Raw genomic sequence first — 12,535 nt, forward strand, 5'->3', positions numbered from 1 at the left:
TAATGACATCTGAGTCGCGTCCAAAATCTTGTCCCACCATTGACAATGTATACTTTGATTCATCAAAACTAGCATGACTGGCAACATATAATATCCAGCTATGATGAATATGATGAATGATATCCAACTCAAATGTTTTAGTTGGGGATTTTTAACCTGGGGACCAACCTGAGAGAAATCGATAGGGTCAAACGTCCATTAACAGGACATTGTTTAGACAACCCGCCACCACGTGTTAAAATCTCATTCGATGTAACCTAATCGGATACTTTCGTAAGGCCCTTGTCCACCCAACGAATATGCACATGAAAGGAAAAGATCGAACATGTCCGAATTTCTGAGACATTTCGCAATTGGCCAAAACACTTACCAGTCTTCACTGTACTCCCTTGTCTCTGTCAAAACTATCAGCTTAAATTTAATCAAAAAAGTCAAAGTAAAAACACAAATTGCTCTCTCCACCACACCAAACATTTGAGTCACGCACAACTACAAAACAATATGATTATTCGGTAGCCCCTTTACGACCTAATATTTTAAACCATTCTAAATTACACAGATATATTTTAATAAGGGGATCAACCGACTGTCATGCTGATCTCTACAGATTAATCGTATTTTTAGACTTTATTTTGTTAATGTTGGTTTCGTATTAAGAATTTACATTTCTCTGTCTCCTGCATAGAAAGCTGACTTCACACATCCTTATTAATTTTTGTTATTGATCTACTTTATCATTCGATCCGATGACTGAAACTGAGAAGGATGTATGAAATATAAAAATAAATGTGTGGATAGCACTATCCGTAATATAATGGGAGTACTTTATCTTCAAAGCTTTTGTTTTGATTTTTGTTAATCAAATCAAAGCTAATTTAATTATCAACAATCACGTTATAAATCAAAATTTAATTTAAGCAATTAACCTCTTTAGCATTACTTAGAATAAAAAGCAAAATCCACTCGGCATCCACACATAATTAAGAGAGAACAAAGTTGTTGATTATTTATTTTTGAGAATCCCAATATCTAGACCAAACAATTAATAAAATAAAAATTCACAGAAAAAAAAAATAATTATATAAAAAAAACTTGTGGCAAAAATTGCATCTAATCTGGAATTTTTGAATCATGGAGAAGGAGGCACCGTAGTAATAACCAACGGCTGCCGTTCCTCTACAACCTTACAATCGGGTAATGTGATTTCACTACCAGCGCACGTTAGCGAGTGGGCCCTCTTAGCTTGGAGATCCCAGTCTGTGGTCCCAACCGCATACAACATCAGCCCAGCACAACAAATCTGGGCTGACAGCAACCCGACCCATAATCCGCAAAACCCGATTCCAGCCCAGAACCCGAGTCCGACGGCCACTGGCATGCCTACGAGATAGAACGCGCTGAGGTTCACGTTAGCAGCGGTGGACGGGCGCGCGCTACCTCTGAGGACGCCACACGCCACTGTCTGGGGGCAGTTGCCAAGCTCGCACAGCCCTAGGATGGGCAGCGCCGCCGACGTCAGCCGCACGATCTCCGCGTCGCTTGTGAACATCCGCGCCCAGCTCCCCCGCATCCCTGACGCGAAACTCGTCGCGGATAAGCCCATCAAGAACGCAATCATGATCGAGACCGCAGAGGATAATTTCGCCTTGTGCGGCCGGTTTGCTCCGAGCTCGTTCCCGACCCGGGTCGAGACCGCGAAGCTCAAGGAGGATGGGAACACGTAAATCAACGCCGTCGTTTGGATGAGCACGCCCATCGAGGCGACGGTTGCTCTGGGGTCCACGAGGAGCCCACACAGGACGATCATGATCTCATACCACCACCACTCCAAGCACACGGAAACGCAGCTCGGCGCGGCGAGCCGAAGCAGCGGCTTCCAGCCTCTGAGGCACTCGCTGGTTGGCTTCGTCCACGTCGGCACGTGGATCCCCGTGGTCCACACGTACGAAACGAGAGCCAGTAAAACAAATAGATTGGAAGCGGCGGAAGCCGCTGCGACGCCGGCCACGCCGAGCTGGAGCCGAGTGACTAACAAGAGGTTCATCGGGAGGTGAAAGAGCGCCCCAGCGAAGGATGCTAACGTGAGCGGATGGGTGATTCCCTGGGCCCGAAGGTAAATGCGGATTGGGTGAATGAGGGAGTTGGTGAAGAGGTCAGGGAGGGAGAACATGAGATAGGTGTGGGCCACGGCGGTGATATCCGGGTCCTGACGGAGGTACAGTAGGATTGATGACATGCTGACCCAGAGGAGCGAAATGGGTAGAGAAGCGACGGCGAGGAAGATGACGGAGCGGTGGAGGGTTAAGGAGAGGAGCTTCGGACGTTGGGCTCCAAAGGCTTGGGAACAGAGAGGCTCCATGCCAAGGGCTAGTCCGGATAGGACGGAGTAGCCGGTGATGTTGGCGAAGGCGATGGCAAGGGACCCAGCAGCGAGCTCAAGCTCGCCAAGGTGGCCGAGGAAGAGCATGGAGAGGATCGAGCGGGAGTAGACAATGAGGGCGGTGAGGATGATTGGGAAGGCGAGCTGGAACAAGGACTTGGTCTCGCTGACTATGTCTAGTAACAAGTGGGGCTGCGGCGTTGGAGCTTCGGGTACGGATAAGAAGTCTAAGAACAAGTGGGCCTGCGGCGGCGGCGGTTGATGGTGGCCATGCTCTGGTTTCTTGGCTGTTGATGAAGTGTTTGGATTACACATGATTGTTTGATGAACAACAGAGAACTTCAACGATGAAAAACAAAGAAATGTTTTTCGTTTGTATGTGAAGATTATTGTTTCTGTCTTTTGAACGATGCTCTGTTTTTTTAGATAGAGAAAACGAGAGGAGAGAGAAGGAGATACTCTCGTAGAGAGCACTCTAATGACTTCAAATGAATGGGGGATGGATAGATGGATTGTTGTTTTTTGGCGTAGATGCAAGGGATGTACAAGTATAAATAGAGGGGACGAGGAGGGGGTGTTTCCGTCTTCTCATCTCACTTGCGTTTGAACTTTGTTTATCATTTTTCATGCCTCTCCAGTTTAATTAGGAAGCGTAGTACATTCGGATTTTAAAGAATTTAATATATTTTTGTAAATGATAAATTTAAAATAAAAAATTAATAGATTTTCAATTCTATATGGATTTTGACACGTTTATATGAATTTCTATTATAGATTTCTACGGATTTCTATGAATTTCTTTCATGAATTTCTATTATATATTTTTACATCTTTGTATGGAATTCTTAGAATTTAGTTGACTTCTATAACATAAAATGAATTTATTCCTCAGTGCACAATCTGAAAGGAAATATACATATGGAAATACGAACCAACCAATTATATATTTTCCTTTCTCATTTAAATTGTGATTTTGTTTTTTAAAATAATTTAACCAACCAAAACAAAGATCACTGACTCAGAAACCATTTGATTGCGAGAACCACCTTGTATCATTCTGGGCGTATAAACAAAAACAATATAGATGATTTCAACCATATATCTTATAGTCAAAGCCAATACAAGTACATACAATAACATAAATCAAATTTTAAGAAAAGTATATAGATAGTTTCAACGAAAACAAGATAATCATGCAGCTCCCTCGACCTTCAGACGGTGCTCCTAACCGTCACAACATTGGCATTATTCACAACTCATTATCCTTCATTCACATTGTTGTCATTCTACATGTTCAAAGCTATATTATGTCTCTATTCATTAGCAATATTTCGTTGTTATTCTTGTGGTTGACAATTTTGTTCAAGATCCCCTTCTAAAACTGACGATGATGGAGGTGTAGAAGGTTCATCATCCAGTACAACAGGAAATTCGTCCGGTCTACACTCCTTGCAAAGAAAATTGTGTACTGTTGCACAAGCTAATACTAGCTCCACTTGTGTTGCATATGGAAATGGAGGTACAATCCTAAAAATTGTGAATCGTGGTATAAAAATACCAAATAACCTCTGAACAACATTTCTTAAGAAAGCATAACGAAGATTGAACAACTTTTTCTCGTTTCTAGGCTCATGACCTAGGCGACCATACTCTTGGAGATGATATCGGATTTCTCGATAAGGAGCTAAGAAATGGCGTCTATTTGGAAATTCACATTCTACTATGAAAATATTTCCTGATAATATATATTTTAGTATGCAACTTAATTACTTAATGAGAAATTTGTTATAATAATAATAAAATAAAGGGTAAATTACACATAACTACCTCAACTATTGGATCATTAACAGTTTCATACCTCGTCTTTAAAAAGTTTTAATGTCATACTTCATCTATGAATTTGTTACAATTTCATGGCTTCCATCAGTTGTTTGTCAATTCCTCTGTTAAAATGCTGACGTGGCTTGAAGCGGGACCCATTTTCTATTAAAAAAGTAATTAATTATTAAAAAAATATTTAAACAAAAAAAAATAAAAGCAAAAAAAAAACCTAAAAATCCCAAACCTAGATCCCCTTCCCCCTGAAACCCCTCATTCCCTTCCCATCTTCCCCGTCGGTCACCCCCCCCCCCACGCGTCCCCCAAAACCTTCATTCCAAGCCCAGAACCACTCCCTTGCAACCCACCCACCCCTCTTCTCCTTCCCGAGCCTCCCAACCACCTCCCTCTCCTCCACTCTCTTCACCTCCCCTCCCATTCAAAACTTAAAGAAAGAGTAAATTTGAACCCAGATTGTCTAGATCGTCGCACCCCACCTAACCCTTCCTTCCCGTCGAAGTCGGACCACCTCAACTAGTTGCTGTTGTTGTTGTTGTTTTTTTTTTCTTTTTTTTTTTTTTTTTTAATTTTAAGTTTTGAATGGGAGGGGAGGTGAAGAGAGTGGAGGAGAGGGAGGTGGTTGGGAGACTCGAGAGAGGGGTGAGGGGGTTGCAAGGGAGGTGGGGAAGGGATTCTGGGCTTGGAAGGAAGGTTTTGGGGGCCGGGGGGGGGGGGGGGGAAGGAACCGATGAGGAAGATGGGAAGGGAATAGGGGGTTTCAGGGGAAGGGGATATGGGTTTGGGATTTTTGGGTTTTTTATTTTAATTATTTATAATTATTTAATATTTAATTAATTTTTTAATAGAAAATGGGTCCCGCCTCAAGCCATGTTAGCATTTTAACAGAGGAATTGACAGATAATTGACGGAATGTATGAAATTGTAACAAATTCGTAGATGAGGTATAACATTGAAACTTTTTAAATACAAGGTATGAAACTATTAATGACCCAATAGTTGAGGTAATTCTGTGTAATTTATCCTAAAATAAAATAAAAGATAATTTGACACCTTGTGGCACTTTTAAGTTCATTCCTCCTTGTCAAAGCATCATTTAGTATTCTTGAATCATGAGTTGATCTTTCCCGCCCAGTAAGAACGTATATGAATTTCAAATCAAATTAAGTTACAAGAGGCTAATACATTTTGAGATATGATTCCTTTATGATTACGATAACTGTATGCATTGCTTTCAGACACTGATGTTGGGATATGTGTGGTATCAATAGTTCTAATTAATACAATCTTGAAAGAGTGTTATTAAGTTTATCTTTTGGAATAAATTAGAAGATACAAAACAAAAATTAGAAAATAAAGACCATACGTACCTTCAAGTAAGGATAAAACCTCACACTTTTCCTTATTTTAGATGGCACTGCTAGTCCAAACTCGAACATCATTTTCGGTGCTATTGTGTTCAAGGCCTTCAAAACTTTTTTAAATTTCTACTAATAGTCTAATGTGATGGGCCAAATGTATCACGTATTAGACAATATCTATTATTGTGGCCGACAATGATAAAAGATGTTGCAAGCATTTCTTCTACGCAAATGAATCTTGTATCTCATAAGAGTGTTTTGTCTCTAACAATAGTGCATAGCTTCATAAACACAACGTGATACATTCTATACCTTTGCCGAAAATCCTCTGGACAGTCTCTTTCAATACTTTATATGTATAATTGTATCCTTACATAGTAATTTGTCATCGATTTAAAGGATGTTCAATAAGTTGTCTAGTTGTGATTATAAACTCCTTTAGTACGTAGACTACAGCTTAAATTGCCATCAATAAATACCCAATAATTTCATAAAGTTCTTCTTCCTCAATTCCTTCATCATCAGCTTCTTCTTCAATTTGTTCTTCTTCCTTTTATTCCATTTCCATTTTGTCCTTCTCTTCGTCCACTTACATTTATTCTCCCCTTCTTCTTCCACTTCCATTTTGAGACATTATATAGAATATCCCAACCAAATAAATAAAATCATAGGCAAGTTAACAAACAAGGAACCATTTATATAATACCAATCATGAGCAAGTTAACAAACAATTATTGACACGGGAATTGGCTGATTTGTTTAACAAGAAATGCTAAGGAGATTATCTCAAAAGTGAGACTCTACATCGATTTTCTGTCACCTTATACTTTTGGTATAATATTTTATAATATTGGCACATCTTGACGTTAAGCTGTGAAATGACACAAACTCTATAAAAAATCTCACTTTGAAATAATCTCTCTCAGCATCTTTTTGTTTAATAGTTTAACTCTCTAAGTTTCATTCATCCCAAAACTATGCATTTAATTGGATCGATATTTTATTATTTAGAAGGAGAATGTGGTAACGATTGTTTAGGGTTTAGTAGTTTATGTGGTTTGAAAAAGAGACGTCAGATTGTCAGAATTTATTGGTGCAGGGCAGAGGATTCAATTTCCAATGAGTAAAATTTTAAACAGGGAGATTGTTCTGGTGATTTTCTCTCACGATGATATGTTTAATTTGTGCTTTTCTTCAAATCCCAGTGATTCGACCACACTCCCCTCTTCTCACGGGAGCCCAAGGATGCAATGCCAATATAATGCAACCAAGAAAGGAACTTCTGTGTATACATATTGTTTCCAAGCACACTCATATATTCTCACCAAGTAAAAGAATTTTTTTTCAATATCAATGGTTTTCTACTATTTAGTGGAAACGTTTAGAGAAATTGCAACAAAGTCTTAAGCAAGGTTGTCGTATGAAACAATGCACTTATAACGCACATGAAACTCTTAAATATGAGTATGATGAGCCATGCGGCAGCCTTACCCAAGATTTTCTCTTGTTTTAATAAGTAAGCTTATCACATCGGCACAATGACATGGACTTCATGATATGGTCCATAGAGATAATGGCTAAAGTTTTTGTTGTGGGAGAACTTGTTCTTATTTGTATTCATACACACCTAAGGAGGCAGATTGTCTGCCCTCCTGTTTGGGTGCCCTTCCTATCCCCTTCTATTTTGTGCAGTCACGGTTAAGCCACGTCAATATTTTATATTGATTTTTTTATAGAGATAATAAGACAAAAAACAATAGGAATATAAAATGTTGACGTGACTTAACCGTGACCGCAGATGGGAAGGGCACCCAAACAGGAGGGCATACAATCTGCCTCCCACAGCTAAACAGTGTTATCAGCACATTTTGAAGATACAAAGTCATATAATATGTTTGCAAATTTAAGTGCATAATAGTTTTTTAAAGTACCAATAACAATTTTATCATCTTACTAATATATGCATGATACGTGATATAAAACATATAATGTATTACGTATTACAAATATTTAGTAAAAATTTAATTAAGCCATAATTAAGTTAATCAGTGTATAGTTGTCAACCTAGCTAATAGCTATCATCGTGTCATGAGAACTTTGATTGGAAGCACACGCTTCTTAGGAATTGTCATGCATAGTCTCGAACAAAAATATCTCTAGCCACAATTTTTGAGGCACATAAATTGCGAGCGGTTGCTTGGTTGATTGATTTTGATTAATCCGCTTGCATCAAAAGTCATTGGAGGAGTGAGACGTGAGGTCACTCTCACTCACACTTGCACTACTTGGAGGGTCGATCGATCACATAAACTCTATGGATTTTCAGTTGAATTTTCTGCAGCAAACAAAATTGAAAAATTGATACATCGATAAATCGGGATATATATATATATATATATATATATATATAGAGAGAGAGAGAGAGAGAGAGAGAGAGAGAGAGAGAGAGAGAGTAGAATAGGAGGCGGAGGAGGAGGAGGACAGGGAATGGGGGTATAGGCCGGTGGGTGGGCCTTGTTGCCGTTTGGATGATCTGATTGGGCGACTGGACTTTCTGAATTGACACGAAAGAGGGTCAGGCTTCTAAACGACAGCAAAAGCATCGCCTTCATTTTACTGCCAAAAATGCTGTCGATGGACGGATCCCTTTCTCCTAATAAATTAAGTTTGGAGATCCAAACTGTCGAAATTTGTTCTAACGATTACAAATAAGAGCTTACTTTAAAAATTATAATAATTTTAGCTGTTGAATCCCTTTTCCCGATCAACAACGTTGCTCCTCCAAAGTCTTATCTCAAATTACTTCTCTACATAAGGAAAAAAAAGGAGTTATGTCGTGAGAGTGAATTGTTGTCAACCGTGTAATTCACTTTCATCTATGGTAGTGCTAGTATGGTAGTACTTGTGGTAGCCAATTAGAAGATTATTTTTATGCTTGTTTCATACGAATTATCATTAGTTAATTGAATTGGTCACTAAAAAAATGTATCCACGTGATAAGTCTTGTACTTGTTCTTGTTTGTTAATGAAATCACTATCACTTCTTGTAAAAAATAAAAAATAAAAAAAAAAGCTCACTTCTATCTACTAATGGGATGGGATGTTACTCTACTTTAAAATGATCATCACACCTTTAGTTATAAAATTTACTATATCTTGTTATCCTTAAACAAAGAGATTTTTTCCAGTTTACTAATAGTCTTTTAGTTTTAGTCACTTCGTTACGTACTTTGATTTTCTCAAGACTCAAGTAGCATGGCGTCATATTTTAATGAATTTCCCTAGCTTAAAAGAAAATGAAACCCTCATTAAATAAGGTCATTCTGCTATGAGTATTATTGATTGAGTGGCTATCGTCAAGTTTTCTTGTAGTGTTATGAAATTGTATGATCGATAGTTGAGCGGTAAGTGAATAAATAATTGAGTTGTTTATGAAAGAAAGAAAGATATATTTATGAATATATAAGCATGTATAATTACAAGCTAGGTCAACGGGTTTGTGAGGTTGAAAGGCAAAATTATACGTGCCTGATGGATGGGGGCCGGGAGACGTAGCACATGAGCATCTCACTGGGTTTCCACAAACAGATGGAAGGAGACAGAAATGCCTTCAATTATCAATTATCGAAAGTGCATCATTATTATTACTATACATGCATATTTAATTTATCAAAAAAATATAAGCCTGTTACCTCTGTGTTGTGCATGCAACTATCTCTCGTATAGCTTTCACTCACTGTCTTGTTGAGTTGTGCGCAATTGACTAGCGTTATCGTCGTTTTCTATGAATGCTTTTGCGTTTTATGTTTATTAATCTTGAAGATATATATCGATATGGATAAATAGACAGATATATGGAGTAGGAAAATAGGAGAAACAGTATAGTGAAGGTAGGGTGTGCTGGCTGGGTGGCTCAGAATCAGATGATGAGAGATCGAGAGAGAGCTAGTGATGAGATAGCTACCTTGTGCTAGGTTGTGGCTTGTGGTGAATATGACACACACATTTCCAACCCAGTTATCTGACATCATCTTCCCCCTTTTCGGTGCTCGGTGCACCACTTCTTGCCAACAGAGACATTTAATTTGTGTGTGCCCTAACTCTCTTCACTGAGTCCTTATAATACACATCAGTTAATGTATCTATAAAATGAATTCTAAGTGGTTTAGATTCACCATTTATATATATTTTTTTGGATGTTTCAATTTTCAACGCAATATTCAATCGTTAAATTCTGCATTGTGTGTCATACTTTACTGTACTCATAAATTTGTGCACCTTCACATGCCATGATATGAATGAGCAAATAATTTATTTTTTAAGGTTAAATATTAGTAAATATAAGATGTATTATAAGATGGATAGTGCTATTTATACACCCATTTTTACCTCCCACGCACATTTGTTAATTTTTGTTTCTTAATCTTCTTCAATTCATTCGATTCGATGGCCGAAAATTACCAGAGGTGTGTGAGAGGTAAATATTTGTGCGGATAGCACCACCCTTAAAAGATGAGTAGATGAACATCATCCATCAAGCAAGTGATTCATCGTACTAAAAATATATATTGTGTGTTCTCTCTTTTAAAATTTTAACAATTAATCAGAAATTTTATACAATTTATATATCTAAACCTTTTGTTAGGCATGTTGTTGGTAAGTAATAAGCTACTTGTAGATGAGAATGAACTTCGTTATCAATGATAAGTTAGGCATAAGAATGCATATTAGATACTCATAGTTTACAATTACAATGCAACTCCAATTGCACAAAGTATGTATGGTTCCTTTCTGCCTAGGTTTGCATTAAACAAAGACTGAAGATCGTAGAGGATTAGTTAATTCATCTTTTTTTTTTTTTTTCCAAAGGATTAATTAAAAATTAATAAACTAGAAAATGATAAAGAGATGAGGGAAACTGGGAAAGACACAGGTGTTGAACAGTGACAGTAGAAGCGTCTGTGCTAGGGAATATCTTGGTTCTTATTGGTTGGATTGTGAGTAGGTCCCTCGTCACACACATCAGAAACCCTAGTGGGGCATCTTTATTGGGTGGTGAGCGGCAGCTACCTAGTGTGTAAGCAATATAGCATATATTTCCTAGCCACTAGATATATATACACACACACACACATATACATATATATATATATATATGTATATAACGATCATGGAGGCACATGACCAGTATACTCTCAGTGGCATCAAATTTATAAAATACTCTGCTTTGCATGAGTTGGTAAAAACCCTAGAGCGCAGTACGGACGTATAGTACTTAGCTAGAGTAGCGTTGTTTCTTGTTTAAATTGGTGGATGTACATTGTGACCAAGGTGATCCTAGAAATATTCGAAGCTCAGAAAATATACATGTGAAGGTCTTCTGAGAACCTTACGAATGTTTGGGACGAGTTCTTTTTGTGTCCACCAAGTTTTTGATGTAATACTTGTCAAACATATCTCGACAGGTTGCGTCGACATCACTTGACAAATTCACTCAATACACTCATCAGATTGTTTTGGCATATGTCGATATCACTCATCACATTCTGCAACATGGTTTGATTAACAACTACAACAAGCCGACCAAATTTTTGAAGAAATTCCTTAATTAGTGAAAAACTGATTTTTTTTTTTTTTGTGCGCTTCGCGCTCTGTTTCAATCTAGAAAACTTGGCCTTTTAATTCTGGGATTCCCCACAATCCTGAATCTGCCATAAAGGGGTCTTTTGATAGCTTTAAATAAATAAATTATTGCCATTTTAGTTGATAGCTTGCTTGCAGCATGACTTCCCATTCCAGCCCAAGGTTATTTCTACTAGTAGCCAATTACTACATTTCTTATCTAATTCTTTTGATCACAAAGTTTCGCATCATAAAATGAAAAGTGCTCAATCGAACAACTAACATATAAAATCACCGTAAACATATTTACTGTTACTATCTTAAAGAAAGAAAGAAAAACTTAGGCTGCACTGCATCGACTTAGACGTCTTGTATATTCTCACAACTACCCATCACGTACGTTATTGCTCGTATGATGAGTGTTTACCGGAGAGATGAGTATACGTCCTACTCGCTAAAGAGTGAAAGCTGAGACAAATTAAGGGTTTAATTCTGTAAGCTAATGAAGAGACTAAGATTCTATGCCTTGTACAAACGATGAGATAGGATCCTCTTTGTGAGGATCTCAAGGATCCTTTAATCCTGTCCGTTCATCGTACATCGTGTGGTCATTTTTCATAGGTACTGTTTGTGTTCAATTTAAAATGATTTCTGATCGCATGATGTATGATGAAAATATAGGATTTAAGGATCCTCGGAATTCTCACAAAGAGGATCCGGCAATGATCTTATCTCCAAAACCATAGAGCTGGATAGCCCAAAAATTATATTCTATTGTTGTTTAACTTCTTATCCTACAAGAACATGTTAATGAACACGAGAAGTAATTTATACTGAACTTTTTCTTCCTCCAACTGTTGTATACCAGTCCATTATGGCTTTTTTCTTTTTTGCATTATTTTTCTGACATATATAATTCAGTAGATAACATATATAATTGTTGAATTTTTTTTAGATTAACTTTTTCTTTGTGGATGGATTTGAAAAGTGCATGTGGCAATAGCATTTTGTGGTACTTTTAACTTTTCTCATGTATTTTAAGATTTCTTTTCAACCAATATGTGAGAACCATCACATTACAAGGAATAAAAGTTATTTTTTTCATCCCATGATCATGAAAGGGAAAGAAACCAGAAAAAGAAAAAACGAAAAAAATACAGAAAAATATCAACTAAATGGGACGCGCGGTAACACCTCAAATATGGGAAAGGAGCACAGAAAGCATTCAAAACTGCCACTTTTGCAGATCGTAAGATTTTAACCTTGCCTTTTGCCAAAAAGCCCCGCCAAAGATCACACTGATCTCCATAAAGGTATAAGCAACCGCAAAGCAACT

At 37.7% G+C, this 12,535-nt stretch overlaps 1 protein-coding gene and 1 pseudogene across 1 annotated transcript; both read right to left on the minus strand.

Annotated features, from left to right (window-relative positions):
• Positions 1-980: 980 nt before the first annotated feature.
• On the minus strand, positions 981-2,917 carry LOC137748920 (protein DETOXIFICATION 51-like). Its single transcript, XM_068489113.2, has one exon. It carries the CDS (start codon positions 2,693-2,695, stop codon positions 1,130-1,132), a length of 1,566 nt encoding a protein of 521 aa, XP_068345214.2. The 5' UTR covers positions 2,696-2,917; the 3' UTR covers positions 981-1,129.
• Positions 2,918-3,717: 800 nt separating this feature from the next.
• LOC148698822 (uncharacterized) lies at positions 3,718-12,072 on the minus strand (annotated as a pseudogene).
• Between the last annotated feature and the right edge of the window lie 463 nt (positions 12,073-12,535).

The sequence above is a fragment of the Pyrus communis genome, chromosome 2, assembly GCF_041283825.1.
Source record: "Pyrus communis isolate YQ-2024b chromosome 2, ASM4128382v1, whole genome shotgun sequence".
NCBI lineage: Eukaryota > Viridiplantae > Streptophyta > Magnoliopsida > Rosales > Rosaceae > Pyrus > Pyrus communis.

What these genes read in the sequence shown, in the direction of transcription:
- LOC137748920 (XM_068489113.2), bottom strand. Translation starts at nt 2,695, where the DNA reads ATGTGTAATCCAAACACTTCATCAACAGCCAAGAAACCAGAGCATGGC.